General features: G+C 44.3%; 1 protein-coding gene across 2 annotated transcripts in view; it reads right to left on the bottom strand.

The window, feature by feature from the left end:
• HEMK1 (HemK methyltransferase 1, mitochondrial release factors N(5)-glutamine) overlaps positions 1-19,413 on the bottom strand; it is a 49,610-nt gene that overhangs the window by 28,907 nt on the left and 1,290 nt on the right. For both annotated transcript variants that reach the window (XR_014153507.1, XM_081850501.1), the window contains exons 2-4: positions 18,275-18,751; positions 16,374-16,465; positions 9,141-9,234 (exon numbers count right to left, since the gene is read on the bottom strand). Coding sequence is in view for 1 of the 2 variants with exons in the window: in XM_081850501.1 (XP_081706627.1) it covers positions 9,141-9,234; positions 16,374-16,465; positions 18,275-18,526 (438 nt within the window). In the remaining variant the exon portion in view is untranslated. The remainder of the gene's footprint in view (positions 1-9,140; positions 9,235-16,373; positions 16,466-18,274; positions 18,752-19,413) is intronic.

Here is a 19,413-nt window from a genome sequence, read left to right as displayed (position 1 = left end):
CCCCGACCCAAGCCCACAGAACAGGCTGCTGCCCGCAAGCCTTGCAAGCCCGCGGGAACTCCCCCCGGGCGCGCAAGCCTTGCAGACACCTGCCCAAAGCACAGGGCATCCTCCGGAGGGTGCCCCGTGCTTCGGGCTGCCACCTGCAGGCCTTGCGAGCCCGCAGGAACTCCCCCCGGGCACGCAGGGCTTGCGGACACCTGCCCGAAGCACGGGGCGTGCTCCGCAGCTTGCCCCGTGCCTCGGGCTGCAGGCTGCCGCCCCAAGCCTTGCAAGCCCGCGGGCACTCCCGCCGGGCTTGCAAGACTTGCGGATAGCTTCCTGAAGCCTAGAGAGCGAGAGGGGTCGGTGCGCACCGATGCCTCTCGCTCTCCAGGCTTCAGCGAAAGCCTGCATTCGCCCCATAGGACGCACACACATTTCCCCTTCATTTTTGGAGGGGAAAAAGTGCGTCCTATAGGGCGAAAAATACGGTAAGTACTAAACCCGAGGTACCACTGTACACAGAAACATTATTTTCCCTGACTAAATTATTGACAAACTGCAGTTCAATGAGATAATGCAAACTTATTTCATCATGCCCCTTAACTCTGCTGCTCAGGGGGTCAATATAGCATGAGCTCTGGTATGGTTTCATTTCATTCATCTGAAGGAATACTAAACAGTTTCTCTATATTCCTATTTGCTTCCCAGAAATACCAGGGCATTCCTCCTGTCCAGTTATTGTGGCGGGGGGGGGGGGAGGCAGCTGTCACACACAAAATCAATATCTCCTAGCTGTCTTGTAGCTGGGTAAAAGGTAAGATGAAAAAAGGAAGTCTCTCGGTTCTCTAGGATGTACAGGATGTTATGATGCAAAGCTGACATCCTAAACTCTTAAGACACCATTGTAAGAAACAAGAAGTGACAGAATAGCCATGAAATCTTTACTAAGAAAGAATAGTTGCATTAGGAAGGACCATGCTGTAAGAATTCCCCCATGAAAAAAAGGCCACAACGTTTGGGACATTTCAGCTCAGAAAAGTAGTTAAGGAGGAACATGAGAGATGTATAAAATCATGCATAGTGTGGTGAAAGGGATATTACCTCCCTGCAAACTCCAGAAGTAAAATAGTTTGGCCATTAAGCAATGAAATGAATTAGATCCATAGTATGTAATGGTGCAGAACAGGACTGACACAGAAATAGGACAGGTCCAAAACAGGACTACAGGAATGAAAACTGCTAACAGTTCCCAAGACATAGCTATACACAGGTAGGAATGGTTGATGGGGAAGAGCCATGGAGCTGGCACCACTGCCTACTGGGATGGCAAGCGGCAGCAGCAAGGTTGGAGCAGTGTGGGCACATTGCCCAGTGGTGGCTGGTGCCCATTGGGAATGGCAGGGCAGAAATCAGGGAGGCTAAGGGTAGGTGGAGCCAGAGCCAATGGCACAGAAAGGCAGAGGCTACGACCGGCCATGCCAACTAATACTAGTTTGGATCTCTGATGAGTTATACAAAGGCAACCCTAGGACTAAAGAGGAGGAAGCTGAGAGCCAGTGCCACCCCCTGGACTGGCTGTAAGAAAGCAGGTAGGTGGGGGAAATTGAGGTTGGTGGATCAGTTCCTTGTTTGCCCTAATGGACAAGCCTCCACGGTCACCGACAGTGCCAATTCTGCTGGTGCCTGATATTAATGGCAGAATACTGATCTCTGGAAGTGGATAGCCTTTTAAATTCATGGAGAAGTTATTCGGGGGGGGGGGAACCTATTAATTTCTTTCATGTGAGGAGAAGGCATTTGGGTTGTATCCAGCTAAAGTCGTACTCAGAGAAGACCCACTGAAATAAACAGACTTAAGGTACCCATATATGTTGAGTTTTAATGGGTTTCCTCTGAGTATTGCTTAGTGGGAGACGGCGTGCCGGGGCCCTTTTAAGTGCAACAGTGCTGTGCAAAGAAGTCCTTCATTTCGTCTGCTCTAAATTTTCCAACATTCAGCTACATTAGATGATCCCAGGGTTCTAGTAGAGATATAAGAAAAGCCCTACTGGATCGGGCCAAAGGCCCCCAGCATCCTGTTCCCACAGCAGCCAACCAGATGCTCCGTGAGAGCTTGCAAGCCACACCCAAGTGTAACAGCATTCCCCACACTTGTGAATCTCTAGCCACTGGTACTGAGAGGTGTGGCCTGTGTCTGACCCTGAAGGCAGTGCCTCCATTAATTGATCATTTTGGTTGCCTTTTTCAATTGAAAAAGTAGGGCAGTCTATCCCATATTAAGAACATAAGAAGAGTCCATGTGGACCAGGTTAATGGCCCATCTACTCCAGCACCTTGTTCTCACCAGCTGCCTATGTGACGCCCACAAGTACAACCTGAGTAACTGGCATTCAGAGGCGTATTGCCTGCAACAGCAGAGGTAGCACGTAACTGTTATGGACAGCAGCCATGGATAGTTTTTGGCAGTGTGCACTAACATGCTGCTTCTTCAGATTAAACCAGGGTGGGTTTAAAACTATGGTTTAAACTAAGTCACTGTATGCCATCACAGTGCTCTGGTTCCAATGTCATCTCCAGCATAAACACTTCCTGATAGAAGAAGGCATTGCAGGACACAGAGTCACCTCTTATCCTGGCAATCCCTACAGAAAACTTCCTTCAGTTTGCACACAAGATACAGGGCAAGGAAGAGCAGTTGTTGTTTTCTCCTGCTTCGGAAGGTAGGAACTGGACCAATGGATTCAAGTTACAAGAAAGGAGATTTGTGAAGGTAAGAGCTGTTTGACAGCTTAAAACATGACTGCCCTCTGGTGGCTTAACAAAAACCCGTAAACAGAAGACAGCTGGATAGCGTGTGCTGCAGAAAATCCTAGAAATATAAACAGCAAAGTTTTATTTAGCTCATAGATTCAAATTGTATACACAAATCCTTTGAAACAGAGAGGCAGCTGAGAAGTGACACCCTCTCCCCCAGCTCGGTAACCGAACAAATCGTAAGTAACGAGGATTGTTTTGGATTGTTCCAGGGGTCTTGACCTTGCCCTGATGCCCAAGAAAAAGCAGCTGCTGCAGCAGAAAGTGCTTACCGTGCCAAGCCACTTGACCAGATCCAAATCTAAGCAACTAAGTCTGACTGACTTCTCGGACTGGATAACTCCTGAAACAGCACAAGAGGCTACTGAAGGGCTAAGATCATGGTCGGAAGAGCAAACAGAGGAGGGGGATAATCTCCATAGCGTGACAAACAGTCCCTAGATAGTTCAAATTCTCAGCAGTTAGATCCCCCCAAGCAGCCAAAAGGTTTAAAGAAAACAGACCTACAGGAAAGCTCTCAAAGATCAAAGCAACCCAAGCAGCTCAAGCACCGCCCAAATAACATCTCAAAAGCTATCTAAACTGCCTGAAGCAACAGAAGAGTTATTTACTGAAGAATTGGAGCTTGATTGGAGAGCAAAGCCTACTCACTGGAAGGTCTCTGGCGTTGATCTTCCAGAAGTTGGAGAGCATTGGGGAATCGTGTGGCGAGGGGTCAGAAGGAGGAGAGCCTGGTGCGGTCCCCCGAGCCCCAGGGGAAGAATGCTGAGAATGCTCAACCAAGCAGGCTGGAGCCCTTCAATCCTTCAAGGAAAAGCACCCACGATGCTCAGATTAAATTCTGTCCCTGGAATAAGACCAATGGCCCACATCCCACTAGAAGGTGTTTGCAGTTGGATCAGATAGCTTTGATCATCCGAAATAATTGGGAGAAAAAAGGGCACTGGATTACCAGACCAAGAGTTTGCTCCTCCTTATCTGAACTACTGCGATTAAACATAGGTTCTTTGGACCTAAAAACAATAGGAAAATTGCCGAGCCATCCAAATGTAATAAGACTGCTTCTCAAATTTCATAGCCATGTTGCTTCCTAAAATGTGTGACTTTTTAAGTAGATTTCACATTTCAATCAGAAGGGTGTTTGCAGACTTGGACACTGTGCCTTTATTATCAGACAGTCAAAAGCCTGCTAGTCGGCTAACTCCTGAGCTAAGAGTAACATCACTCTCAAGGTTAAACCTTCCCAGAAATCAGCCAGCCCCTCTGGCTGATTCTGCTACAGCTCCAGTTAATCCAGAGAGGCCTCAATTAGTGCCTCTGAAGAAATCGCTGCTCCAAAGGAATACTGAGGAAACAACAGCAATAATTAAAGCACCAACTAACACTATTCTAGCAGAATTAGAGGATTTAACAAACCGTATCCAAGTCTTGCTGCGTGGTTTCAACAAGACCAAGGCAAAACCCCTGGATCTGGCCAATGTGGGCTGCACGAATATGAACACGAAAAGGTCTGTTAGAGAGGATATAGATATGGATGACAAGCAAGCTAGATTAGAAGTTACTCAGAAGCAAGGGGGATATTCTAAAAACAAACAAGAGATATCTCTCGGGATACTGGACGTCCTGGGCTCTGAGCCTCGACCGAACTCAGCCGAAGCCCAACTAGAAATTCCCCAGGAAGGAATCACAATGCCAAACTTGCTGAATTCAGTACATATCACTAATCAACTCACTCTCCCCCCAGTGTTCCAGGACTGCCCCAAAGTCCATCTACAGGAAATTGACATTTTAATACATCAATCCATGCCCCGACTCATAAATGCTGGCTTGGTCACCAGAGTCATGCAAGACTCTCCTGGCTTCAGCAAAAGGAACCTGAAGCCTGCGGAGCACAGCGGGAACTTGCGCTGCGCTCTGAAGGCTTCAGGGATCTTTGAGGCTGGTGGTGAGGGAAAGCAGCACTTCCCCCCACCGCCAGCCCCACATGCTCGGGGGGGCAGCAGCAAGGCTGCGCACAGCCTTTGTGCTGCTCCCCGACCTGGTCTTTGAGGCTGGCGGTGGGGGAAAGCAGTGCTTCCCACCACTGCCAGCCCCACAAGCTCGGGGGGCAGCAGCAAGGCTGTGCGCAGACCTGCACTCTGGAGCCTTTGAGCTTTGAGCGCCTCTGCAGGCGCTGAGCAGAGAGGGGGAGAAATTTTTTTTCTTGTTCTCCCCCTCTAAAACAAGGTGCGTCCTATGGTCAGCTGCGTCCTATAGAGCGAAAAATACGGTACATGTCTTCTCCCACAGAAAATTACTTCTGATTTTTTTTTTATTTGTCTGGATCATGTGTTAAAAATATTTGTGAAAAGAAAAGGATCCAACAATATAAGATTAGGCAAGTGAAACCTACAACAGAATGTTGGAGTGTATTCTCCACCTAAAATCTAATCATATGAAGGCTGTAATCCTGGGCACAGTCACTACAAAGCAAGTCCCACTGAAATCAGTAAGACTGACTTCCTAGTAGCCATGTATAAAATTGCATGCTTATTTCCAAACTTCTTCAGATATCCAGAGCAAAACATAAGACGAGCCCTGCTGGTTTAGGTCCATCTGGCCCAACATTCTGTACAGTCAACCAAACACCTATGGGAAGCCCACAATATTCCAATTCTCTCCCCCGCTCAAGTAAAACCTTATTTACACACATGCACCTACCCAGACATATAGAGGTAGATCTGTATTGTGGCAGGCACTGAACAAATGGGTTCGCCCCCTCCCCTTATATCAATTTATCAACAAAGATCATTGTAGGAAAGTTTGTGGCAAATGGCCAATTATCACTCAAGTATTAATAAGAAAGTTTTCTAAGTATTTCACAGATGAAAACTCAGCTACCTGGGTAACAAAAATATGCTATACAGTGGTACCTCGGGTTACAGACGCTTCAGGTTACAGACTCCGCTAACGCAGAAATAGTACCTCGGGTTAAGAACTTTGCTTCAGGATAAGAACAGAAATCGTGCGGCGGCAGCGGGAGGCCCCATTAGCTAAAGTGGTGCTTCAGGTTAAGAACAGTTTCAGGTTAAGAACGGACCTCCAGAACAAATTAAGTTCTTAACCCGAGGTACCACTGTATGATCCTTCTGGTAATCTGGAAACTAGAAATGCAATTCTTTCATCAGCCAGAGTTCAAATGAAATTCCAGGGTAAGTACCTGCAAAAGAAATCCTGTTGTTTTCAAATGCTACATAATGACCTTGCAGCCCATGATCTTTTAAGAAATTGGTCAAGTACACAGCTTGAACAACAGGTTTATATGTATAAATGAAATGCTGGCAATTACAGGAAGTCACACATACATATGGCTTTATCTCACTGCTTGAACACTCCCTCTCCCTCCATTCATATTCAAGTATCCATCTCCTAATTTGACCTTAAATCCATGTGGTTATTGTGCGAAAGATGTGGACATTCTTTCCACCAGACCTGTGCATCTAAAGCACCAGCAAATGCATGAGAGCAAGCATTCTTAATAACAACAACAAAACAACAACAAATTTATTTTTAAATTTAAAGTGTTCAAAGTGTTTCTGATAAAGCCTCACAACGTTCCTGGAAGGTAGACTAAATTAGATATTGCTAGGGGGATGGAGGGCTGAGGCTACATGCAACTACAGCTGAGGCAAGATTTCAATTGAAGACTTCCCTGTTGATAGCTTGCACTATGTCTAGAAGCAGAAGAATAGAAAACGATCCAAAAGCAGATGGAAGTGGATTTGCTCTGCCTTCCGAATTTAGATCTGTGTTATTGCTTTGGTGCTTGGCAACCTGCAAATATAGCAAAGTCCAAGAGTTCAAAAACTGATGGTTTGGTCAGCAACTAAGCATTCCCTGATCCCTTCCCTGGGTGATGAGAGGACAACACAGAAAATAAAGAGGTGATGCAACAACCAATTGTGTTGAGAGTAGAAGCAACTCTATGATGGTTACACTGCTCTTTTTAAATTTTGAATCTCACATGTAGTTATTTTGGAGGAAACACTTCCCTATTTATTTATTCTCTCCTCCACCACGATCATTTACGCAGCTGCTGTTTTTTGTTAGCAAGTTACACCCCCTCCCCAAGTCTCTCTAAAATTGGCAGCCCCAACTTCTGGCAAATTCCAGGTGTTCTCGTTAATCTGTGAAATATTCCTGGAAGGTCAACTGGCATCAGTCCCATACTGCTAGGTGGAAAGGAAGACCTTCAGCCATTCTACACAATCTGGTTCTAAAATGATGCCTTCAAACTGCAGTTCCTAAGTCCCAAGGGGCTTAATGTGAATTACTGGCAAGCAGATCAGATATACCCCCTTACAAACTGTGCAGCCAGTTGAGAAACACTGACAAACTCCACAGGTTCAGATCAGGCCAAACCAGCGTTTACGTGCTTTAGCAAAGAGACGGATCAGGGAAGAAGTCCAAGGGCTTTGGGGTTGAAAAGGAGGTCACATTACAAATACGTTGTTGTTTTTGCTTTTTTTTAAAGTACAGAGGTTAGCACTTAGTCAATGGTTCACATCAAACACAGCATTGAATTGCAACTAGGCTGGCATGGGCAAACATCGATCATGCAAGCATATGGGCAGAATAAGCAACACACTCTTGTGTTTACTATCAACACTTGCATCACACACAGCAGGCATTTGTTTAATGATTGCGGGAAGCGATATTGCGTGAAAATAGTGACAACACAGCATGGAAAACAGCGATATCACCAGATAGACTTGTGTTGGGCCATCCACTATCTTGTAAGTTCCATTTGGCACAGAAGGATTTGGCACCCAAAATATTAACAGATACTTGGAAACTGGGATTTCTTTGTTAGAACAGTAGATATCTATGCAAAGGATCCCAAAGTTAAAAGCAGTTCCTGCTTTTGTATAGGACATGGGCATTCATTTTGTCTAATTAATGAACTTCAACTTCCAGTCCTGAGGACGCAGAACCTTGGAAATTTCAGTGAACTTTCCATAGGTTGAACTTCAGGTTTCTAGGTCTTGTGATTTTAAGGAACAGCAAAATGCAAAAGGAACAATCAGAAGAGAAAAAAGCACATTAGAAACCACTTGGATAGAGAAGAGAATACAGAAGATAACTAAAGAGGAGCCAGAAAATTATGAGATGAAACCCCCACCTTCTTGAATGGCTCACACCATATTTTCTGATCCCTGGGACCTTTGCTTCTGGAAAATAATTTGCCTCATGGTTAAGCAAAACTGAGAAATAATTTGAACTTTAGGGGCATATGGTGCCTCTTTCATACACCCAAGTGTTTGTTCCTTAGTCTAACCTCTCTGTTTAAGCTCTACGCAACAATGTTGTTTTGTTTTTATATTGTTTCAGAGGTAGCTTATACCTCAAAAGAGATATATACATTTTTGAAACAAAAAGAAGAATTTCACAATTGAAGAGTATTAGAAGAGTACCATCTTTTCATATGTAAAGACCACCACATATGTACAGATCACTGGACACTGGAGTCCTGAAGGGTTGGAGGTTAGCAGGGAAGGGACTCTGACTTTGCAGTTCTTAGGTTGTGCCAAGTTACTGCTGAAATTGTCCTGCCCTACTTTCTATTCCGCTCTTGGAGCAGAGGAATGTCAGTTTGGAAAAGGAGCATGAAACTCAGGCCAAAATCACATGTGATGCTCAGTCACATGCATTTCCAACCTCCCACCCCCTTCTAATTCTTTTTTTAAAAAAAGCACAACTCAAAAATAACTGGAGTGGCTGCAATCTTGAGTGGAAGACCAGTGGGAGGGGAGGGGCTGCTTGTTTCATTCCAGTTAACACACAAGCTGCAGCTAAGGTCTGTTCTTGGTTTACAGCTCATGGTTTGTCTGGAGCAAGACAAACTATGAACCAGGGTTTGGACAATACTTTAAGCCAAACCATGTCTTAGCTCACAGCAGCCAAAGCAAGACTGAAGAAGCAAAGTGGTCATGATCTTGCCTCCAGCAGCTTGGACATTCATGGTCTGGCTTAACATTACACGTGAGCTGGGTCATTGCATACATACTTTGCCATTGTGTGTGTGTGTGTAAATCAACTACATATATTCTAAAGATTTCCTATCTGAGATTTGCTGCAGCCAACCAAGGTAAAAATATGTACCTCATCATATGTGCTTATGATAGTGCTCACCTCTCCCACTCTCCCCAGGCAGCAAAGACTACCCATGAGAAAGGAGGCAGGGGAAGGAATGCCCTCATGGCTGCCTAATATTGTGCTTCCTTTAAGTGGAGGTGGGCGTACGTGTGTAGCAATGCAGCACTCTGGAGAAGAGCTGAGGTTTGTCCCTTATGATGACTTGCCTCTGTCTCTGGTCGAGGAATGAAGACCGGAGGTTTCATCTTGAGTGTCAGATCCTGGAAATCCCACTCACCCAGAACATATTGCACTGGCATCCTGGAACAGAGGACGTGAATTACACTGTGCACTTGGCCAAGAATCCAGTTGCTTACAGTAACTCATCATCATGCTCAAATATACCACCCTCTTCCAAAGCACAAACAACTGGACAGGCAGTACCTTCCCTAATGGGTGGAGTGGGAAGGAAAAAGAACATTCAGTCCTATGACAGAGAGATTTCAAATGTTCCCTAATGCGAAGTTTGAAGCACTGTACTACTGAAGCTAAAACTGATACCACTGGTTTTCCATGACAGACTATCTGCAACTCTGCAAGCTACTGACCAGGAGCCAGATGAGAACGTAAGAGCCCTCCCGGATTAGAGCAAACACCTATCTTTATCCAGCATTCTGTTTCCTGCTGTGGTCAACTAGATGCCTGTGGAAAGCCTGCAAACAGGACACGAGTGTGACAGCAGTGACCTCTTTGTGCTCCCCACATCTGGAATTCAGAAGTCTCATCCACTGGAAGTAACACAGCCATCATGACTATTAGCCACGGATAGCCTTATCTCCCCTGAATTTGTCTAAACTCCTTTTGAAGCCATTCAAAGTTGGTGGCCAACACCACACCCAGTGGAAGCTAATTTCATAGTATCGTGCTGCATGAAGAAGCGTTTCCCTTTGTCTTTACTGAATCTCCCAACATTCGGCTTCACTGGATTATCTCGGGTTCTAGTATTATGAGAGATGGCCTATTTTTCACACTGTGCATAATCTGGCACTTCTATCATGTCCCCTCTTGATATGTTCCCCGCTGATCATGTCCCCACACAAACCCCCAAACTCTGCAGTCTTTCCTTACAGGGGAGTTGGTTCCATGCCTTTGAGCGCTTTGATTGCCCTTTCCTGCAGCTCAGGTTCAGTTCTCTCCTCCGACCATTCACTGAGCAATGCAAACATTCATAATTCTGGATAGAAAGTCCCTTAATAACCACTTTGAGCAAACTGATCCAACGAAGCATTCCTCTTTGCTACACTTCCTTTTGTGGGTGCTGAATCCCCAGTTCCAAGCATCAGAAAAAGTCACTATCGGCATTTCACATGGTGGATTCCATCCAGCAAGAAGGAACTCATTCTAGATTCCTGTCTCTAAAGTCTGTCGTTCCTGACGGTGCTTAGTATAAAGCTAAAATATGACAATCAGGCTCACAAGGCTACGGTAGAGATGGGAAATCTGTCTCCCACCATGCCCTCCTGGCTCTGTCACAACTCCCCACCATATCCCTCCTGCTAAGCTGCAGCCATGCTAGTGACCAGGTGTGTGTTGCTGCCCCTCCTTGTCGGCCACTCCTGGAAGCTGGCGTGCAACATCTAGAAGGGCAGTCTCCTTATCCCTGTACTATAGGAAGGCCAGGCAGCTGTCATGTTACCATAAGCTTCTTGGTCAGGTATTCTTGCCATCTCCTCACAAAAAGCAAGCCACACATTCTACCCTGAGGAATCATAAACTAACCAAGGTACTATTCTCACTCCCCACCCCCTTTATCTCTCAATATACACACTTACTAGCGTCAAGATAAGGATCCAGCATGTTTAATTTAGAATCCAATAAGGTTATATATTTTAGCTTTCAGGTACGTACAGATCCAAGAAATGTAGATAAGAAATCTACTGGCATCTTTATTAGCTAGGCAACACACTCTCTGGCAGTTAAATCATTCTTCATGGGCAAAAGCCATTGTGAATGCCCACTTGTCTTAAAGGTATCCACATTGCTTAACAGATCTGATGTGTACCTAAACTCAATCATGTGCATTTTTTAAATTCTGTAATCTTTTCTTATAGGGAAAAAAGAAAAAGAAAAGCTTAGAAGGCTGTATTGTCTTTCAGCTTCTGAAGCTGAACCACTGAAAGAAATATCCATGCTACCCACTTCTCTCTCTCTCATTCTCTTGTAACATTAGATGGTCCAAGAACAACCAGGAACTGAAGCTTGGTGAGTTGGTTGCTTAGCTTGGCCTACAACTACAGCTGCAACAATTATTGTTGGGGTTTGCATAGTTTATTCATACTTTGAATACCTGAGTCTCCTTCATGATTTCTGGGCAACAAGAGAACAAAGCCAGAGACAGGAACAGATGACTTGTATGCATTTCCACCTACAGCAACATAACCTTGAACTGCTTTTGGTTCCAAAGGCTCACAGGATCTTTGTATCTCAACATCTACTTTTTTAACTGCTTACTGAACTGAAGCTTGTGTTAACAATGGACTTTCCCTTGTTGTCTTCTTTCCCAACTTTGCTGACAGGGTTGTTCTTTCTTTTGTAAGCCTCCACATATACAGTCCACTTACATATTAAATGTAATATGTACAGCAGTAAATGCAATCTTGACAACACTAACTAGGAACTAAGTTCCATTAAACTCACTAATTAAGCATAAATAGAATTGGGCTGCACGTACTACTTTTGTGGGACTCTTAACTTTACATGCACTAATGATTGGGGCACAAATGAGCACCTGAAATGCAGCAAGAATAGCACTAGGAGCCAGACTACTGGGAGGCTGGAGAAAAAGATATAACCTCACTGTCTTCTCCTGCATATCCATTTTGCAGCTGCAAGTCTCCTCTGCAGGAGTCAGCTGTGAACCATTTAGCTTTGTGAGAAGGCAGTGCCCTCTCTGACCTGTTGGTCAGGCTGCTCTCTGCAGCAACACTAGAAATGTGCATTAACTTTATTTGTATATATTTACTTTTTGGTCACTTAATTTTGGTTCAGCTCTCCACTTGTTATATATGAAGTCTAGATTATTTCATTGTAGTAATGAATTAATCTTGTGCTTATTGCATTGCTGATTTTGTCTTATTTCAATTTATTATGTCCTACAATACATTTTTCCAAATATTATGTATCTTGATAATAAGTAAATATTTATTGTGAGCCCCTTTGGGCATAGTTAACTACGGAAAAGCAGAATGCAAACAAACTAAAACCTAAGTACAGTACCTGGCTTTCATATCTTAATTTTGCCTTCATGGGAAGCAATCTGCTTACTATAATTAATAGCTGTGGCAACATGTACCTGGGCTAATAAATAGTGATAGAGAGATCAAGGGTAAAGTTCCTCCATCTGTATATTTCCTTGGTAAGCAAATGCTTAATTCCCCTGAATGGGCAGAAAGAAGAGGCTGTCTCTTCTCACTTTGACCCAAATCTAAATCGAAGATATACTCAAAAACTGTGATCTGCACATATGAGGAAGTATCCAGTGGCTATGCAAGAGGAAGATCCCAGATGCCTAAAGAGGCAGGTGACACTCAATTCAGATAACCATGCCACATCTGGTGGTAGCAAATGCCAGCAAAAATATGTGTTTGTGTTACAGTGGTTAAGAGTGTTTAACTGCAGTTGAGGAGACACAGGTCAAATCCCCACTCAGCCATGAAGCTCAATGCGGGTGACATTGGGCCAGCAACTGTCTCAGCCTAACCTACCACACAGGATTGTTCTGCAGATAAAATAGCACGGAGAGCTATGTAAATGACCTGGAGCTCACTGAAGAAAATGTATGATACAAATGTAGTCAATAAATTATAATATCACTAGCTGCTTTGCATACGTGGTTGGAAAAAACATTAATAGCTAGATGGCTAAAACACTCTAGCATGGAAAGGAATGCCTGAAGGGAAGCACAGGTTCAGAGTAGGCTGTACCTGCTGTATATCTCCCATGTTTCCAGAAGTGCCTTGCTATGGAACAGAAGAATAACTCATGGGTGGGGAACCTTTTCTGGGCAGAGGGCCACACTACAGCAGTGGAAAGCTGTCAGGGGCCACATTGCAGAAGTGGGAATAGTGAGTACAGAGGGCTAAATCCAAGCACACATGATTAACACATACACACAGTGCTATTTCCCATGAATACAAGAGCGCTGAATTCTTAGTAACCCCACACAAGTTTCACCTTCCATTTTCTCCATAAGTTTCCTCCACCCCACTCCTCTGCAAAGATATTTGTAGGTTGTTGTGTTTTTTTTAAGGAAGCTGAAGCTCTCTAATGCTTTCCTCTGTCCTGAGTATTCAAAAAAGAACTCATTAATTCCTACACAATGCAAATAATACCCAATGCACAGCTGAGCAGCAAGTCTTGCCTTACAACTATAAAAAGCACCAAACTTAAAATATCTATTTCAAAAGAAAGCACCAAACTTCAGAATGCAATTGCACTCCAAAACGTGCACATCAGGTGGAAAATGCATCTGGTCTGGTACCCTGTCACTGGTTCTACCAGAAAGTAGACAAGGATAGCAGAGGAAAACAGCAAAGGAGATTACACAGACAGATCTCCTAAGCCCAACATGCAACAAACCATGATGGTCAAGTATGGACTATGGCTACCTATATAAGACTGTAACCTTATGCCTACTTACTCAGGAGTAGACCCCGCTGGACGCAATGGGGCTTACGTCTGAGTAAGCCAACATACACAGGTTTGCATTGAAAAGTTTCATGAACTGTGCAAATACAGCCTCTAGTGGTGGCTGGGTCAAAGCACATATATTTCCATAACCAAAGATGAAGTGCAGCAGCCGAAAAATGAACTTCCAAACTGAGGCACACAATCTAAAAAGACACAGAGAGAAATGGGGGAGTTGTTTGAGATCAAAAAGCTCTCCTTTCACCCATCTTCTACTGCACCTGAGGGAGCAGGCTAGTTAAGGTCCCAGGGTAGGCTGTATGGCATCCATAGCTCACAACAGAGACAAATGGCTTGGGAGGGTGGAGAAGACCTCAGGAGCAACAGCTAGGCAACCGCCCCTGATTACTGAGCTGGCTGCTTCTCACTAACGGTGGTGGGGAACCTCCAAGCCACAAGGCCATTTCCCCCAAACCATTCCCACGAATCAACTGATGTCATTGATGACATCAGCTGGTGGGCAAGAGGACAGAGCTAAATCCTGCACTGACAGTGCACACCTGCTCCCAGCAGGGAATAGATTTTCACAGCCAAAGCAGCAGGATTTAAACCCTACTCAAGAACTGATGAGCGGGGGTTAACTCCTGCTCAGTTTAAGCAGCCCAGCATTCCTGTTTGCACCTCTGATTTTCTGAGGCTCATAGTGTGTGAGCGCTCTGCAAAAGCACTGCTCTTGCCTGGGGTGGGGGAAGGAGCCTTGTGTGATTTCATAGGTGGGTGGCTTTGCTCACCTGTCAAATGAGGCCCGCAAGTCTGATCCTGATAAGGACCTGACCTGCGGAGCCAAGAAGGTTCTCTACATGCTGTTCTAGACCTCATATAGGACATCAGGTGGCGGTGGTGGGGACAAGTAAAAATGTGACTGAGCCAAAAAGGGTTTTCCAGCCACTGCCAATCAACTGATTGGTGACACCTGCAAAGTGCTTTGTGAAGCACTATGTGCAAGTGTCAGAAATAAGCTGATCGTCAGGGCTCTGTGCACAGTGTTGTGCAAAAACAGGTCACTTGACATCACTGTGACATTGGATGATTGACATGTGGGCAAACCTGTACAACATGGCCCACCAGGGTGGGTGGTGAGAGATAAAGATTCAGCCCACATTAGAAGTCTATTGATTTCTAAGCTTTCAGCAGCTATTACTATAGATGGCCCACCCATGAAACAAGGTGAAGCAACTGGCTCATGTGGCAGGATTCACAGGGGCAGGAGATCACACTGTCAATCCGACTTCCTCACCTTTTGGACCTTCCCTCACCCCTTCTTCTCTGGCAGGGAGGGAGGCACCATTCTGGGGTCCACCTCAGGTGTCAAAATGTTTTGGGCCAGCCCTGGCTATTGCCCTTCATCTTCAAAACTTTTACTCAGTACCCTCAAGAGCTAGATACTATTATTGTCTTAGTGGGGTTAGAGTACAATAAGGGATGCATGTGGCGCTTTGGTCTAAACCACTGAGCCTCTTGGGCTTGCTGATCAGAAGGTTGGCGGTTTGAATCCCCACGATGGGGTGAGCTCCCATTGCTCATTCCCAGCTCCTGCCAACCTAGCAGTTCAAAAGCATGCCAGTGCAAGTAGACAAATAGGTACCGCTGTGGCAGGAAGGTAAATGGTGTTTCCGTGCGCTCGTTTCCATCACAGTATCCTGTTGTGCCAGAAGCGGTTTAGTCATGCTGGCCACAGGACCTGGAAAGCTGTCTGCAGACAAACACCGGCTCCCTTGGCCTGAAAAGCGAGATGAGTGTCACAACCCCATAGTCGCCTTTGACTGGACTTAAACGTCCAGGGGTCCTTTACCTTTAGAGTACAATAAAACAGACCCCAGATTCAAAGAAGTCCAGTTTTCTGTCCGATTCTATATTGTGAAAAATATGGAATATTAACAGTGGGGCTACTTGTATTTCTCCTACGTTTTAAAGCATAAACATATTAACACAGTAATAACAGCTAATTTGTTTCAACAGGAGGATTAATTAGTATGCAGATTGCTATAAAATCAGAACCAAAGAGACAGTGGGCAACTGGATTCACTATCCAAGACAATGAGTTCCAATACTGTATTTTCTTAACCCTAATTGTTCTAAACTCACAAATAATTTAAGAGATTGTGGCTTTAAAATGCATGCAAAATTGTCGTTATGGGTGCTAAGAAATCTACAGAACTGATTCAGCCACTATAGATGAACACATTTCAGTGATCCAAGCCTTAAATATTCTCCATCTACCCTGGACGTCTCTTTGCTGGAAATGCCTCATTTATTTAAATTATTTAAGGCCACTTAATTGTTGAATGGCATTGTGTAAGCCTAGCAGCCCAGCTTGTTACTTGCACCTCTCTGCTGGCCCTATGGATTTAAAAAGGGATTTGCTCATGATTTATTAAAGTGCTAAATGGACGGCTAAATGTTTGCTACTATACTGCAGAGTGGTAGCGATAGCTCAGCAGCTACTTCTAGCACTAGTACCTACTGGTTTGTCTTGCATTTTTTTTATTACTAAGTAATATGTAAGGGTGCATATTTCTAAGCTAAATTGAGGTCAATTCCCATTAAAAAGAATGAATTTAAACGTATCCTTCCAACCTTGAAGACAGGACTTGACCCCTGTCTTCATTTTAAAACTACTTTAGCTGCCTGACATTCCACAGGCATCCTAATAGAGCAGTTTTTTTCCTGCAAAATCCTTGAGAAAGTGAAACAAATCAGCGTTAAGTACCCACCTTTGTAGCCGTTTTGCACATAGCTGCTGGATCTGTTCTTGTTGCTTTGTGGAGAGGGGAGTAGAGATGCTGCTGGAATTCAAGCTCTGGAACTGAAAAGTTATTTACAGGCATTTAGACTAAATTCTGGTAGCCCACAAAACTGAACACAGCAGCCAGGAGGGTTAAATGCTTTTCTTGATGGTCAGCCCACCTACCCTCTCCGTTGTACTGTGATAAGAGCTCTGCTGGGTGAGACCAAAGGTCTATCTAATACAGCATTCTGTTTCCCAATGAACAATTAGATTTGGGGTGGAGAATTTGTGGCTCTCCGGACATTTAAGGTAAATGGACCCCTGACCATTAGATCCAGTAGCGAACGACTCTGGGGTTGCGGCGCTCATCTCACTTTACTAGCCGAGGGAGCCAGCATACAGCTTCCGGGTCATGTGGCCAGCATGACTAAGCTGCTTCTGGTGAACCTGAGCAGCGCACGGAAACGCCGTTTACCTTCCCGCCAGAGCAGTACCTATTTATCTACTTGCACTTTGATGTGCTTTTGAACTGCTAGGTTGGCAGGAGCAGGGACCAAGCAACAGGAGCTCACCCCGTTGCGGGGATTCAAATTGCTGACCTTCTGATTGGCAAGCCCTAGGCTCTGTGGTTTAGACCACAGCACCACCCACGTTGCTAGACTACAAGTCCCATCTCCCCTGACCATTGACCATGCTGGCTGGGCCTAAAGAGAGCTGAAATCCATCAACCTATGGAAGGCCATAGAACCCACTAAACTTGATTAATCTGGAAAACCAACAAGCAGGGAATGAAGGAAATAGTCCCACAACCATTCACTGGCATACTGCCTCATGAACAAAGGTTCCTAATAGCTATTATGACCAAAAGCTGTTGATAGGCTCATTCTACATAATTTTGTCCCTTTTAAAACAGCCTCGCATTTAACAACTATAGCTATGCAGAGGAGCAATTGGGCTGTAGAGGATGGTTTTTAGGCTTCCTATCCTAAGTAGCCATCAAAGAAGTGAACAAGGATGGTGGCTGAGGGGTAGAGTGTTGTCATTTCCCTCCACCATTCTGCCTTGCCATGCAGAAAGGAAAGACCCTTCCACCAAGACTAGCACAGAAACCAAGCAGGCTGGCACAGAATGAACTACCGGTAAATGCTCCATCCCTACTTTTTTAGTTCACTTACTGGAAGGCAAGTTTATACACTAGACTGCTAAGAGGCTACTAGACTGCATTTCCATGCTGACCACAGAGGATTTCCACCAAGGTAATGCAGGCTACTAATCTCTTATTAAGCTAGAAAGGTTAGCTATTGTTTATTGGTTGCTTAATAGATTAATTCATTCATTCCTTTCTCTCTCTTTTTGCTGGCTAGTAACTTTGTGGGCTCATTGTAAAAAGTCTTCTGAGCAGTCTCTCCCTTTCTGATGGCATAGCAGTAAAAAATCTAAGTCCCCTGCAGTACTTCAAACCAAAAATTATGGGCTTATGAAAATTGGGGCAAACTTAAATGTCAGACATTTTGACCAAATAGCATGCTGCCAAACATCCACAGTGGTACAACTTATTTCCAGTTGTGGAACTGTTTAAGCAATTATTTAGCCATTACAATCTATGGCAAACAGATATAAATAGCAATCCAGAAAAAGCATCAATGATGTAAACAGGATAAACTGTACTTGGATGCTACTGCAAACAGCCGATGTGCTTGGTGAACCTTGATCAGAGCAAAGTTATTTAAAAGGAGGTCAAGGCTTAGCCTCTCTGTCTACAAGAAGCACTATTTACTTCATTAGAGTGCAGAATTGCTGGCTAGTGAATCAGACATGAGGCAGATCTTCCAACATTCATTTCAGTGCTCTGCACAGACAACCACTATTTTACCCACATCACTTAACTGTTTTTGCTCCCAGGACATGAGAAACGATATATTCGGAAGATGCCTGTGCTTCGGGGATCTCATTCACTTCAAACATGCCTTGCCAGTAGTTGACCAAGTCAGCAGCTGTAACCACACCTGCCTTATAACAGAAATACTTTCTTAGCAGTCTGTTACACGAATTTAGATTGAAGCCTTTGGCAGGACTTTTCCCAAGATGAGGGAACAAACTAAAAATCTTCCTGTACAAAGAGCTAGTAAGAACTTTCATGGCTCCAGAAGGTTATGGTTCCGAAGAATGAGAACAGGCTCAACTTTTTATAGGCCACCAAAGTACACCACAAGTCTCTAACACCAGCAGTCTGGTTTAAGAAAATATATCAACACAGGACACTCCAGTCTCATCAGTGCTTATACAGCAGAATGTCAACAGGAGATTCCATGTGACCTCTTGTCCTTGCAGAGCACACAGGTGATTCATTCATCCAGTAGTAACCTAGAGAAAAAGAGACAACCAAAGGAAATCATCTCAAATTCAGGATAAGCTCACTTACCATTTAGGCTGAAGTAATTTTTAAGGAGGTCATTATAAACACAGCATAAATGATGAACTCATATGACACATGAAAATGAAGAAGGCATAATGCATTTCACTTTCCATAATTGTGATTCTAACCACATTTGAATAAAATTAAGCAGTACTGAAACTGCCCAGATTTGCTTTTCACCAACACTCAAGCTACAGGCTAGTTCACAATCAGGAGGGTGCTAGTATGCTCATGTCCTGTTTGTGGGTTTCCAAAGGGGATCTTATTGACCATTGGGGGAACTGAATGCAAACTACAAGGGCTCTTGTTCAGGTGTTACATAATTCCTACACACATTGTTTGTCACACATATACTATACACCAAGGGTACACAGACTATAAGTTTGTGGGATCTGGTTTGTTTTTTACTTGAACTCTGAGATATACCAACCGGAGCTTAGCACAAAAGACTTAGAATGAAAGAACTCTGAGCCCGGGAATTTGTTGTGAGTAGAAGAACGGAATGGAACTCACAATATACAACTACGTCCTCTGTAGCTTCTCAAATAATTCAGAGAGCTACCAGTAGGTCTGGATCTTTCTTCTGCTAATCCCAGCTATATACATGATG

Source organism: Podarcis erhardii, assembly GCF_964252035.2.
Source record: "Podarcis erhardii genome assembly, chromosome: 2".
NCBI lineage: Eukaryota > Metazoa > Chordata > Lepidosauria > Squamata > Lacertidae > Podarcis > Podarcis erhardii.
The sequence above is the reverse complement of the archived record's forward strand: the minus strand, read 5'-3'. Positions and strand labels throughout refer to the sequence as shown.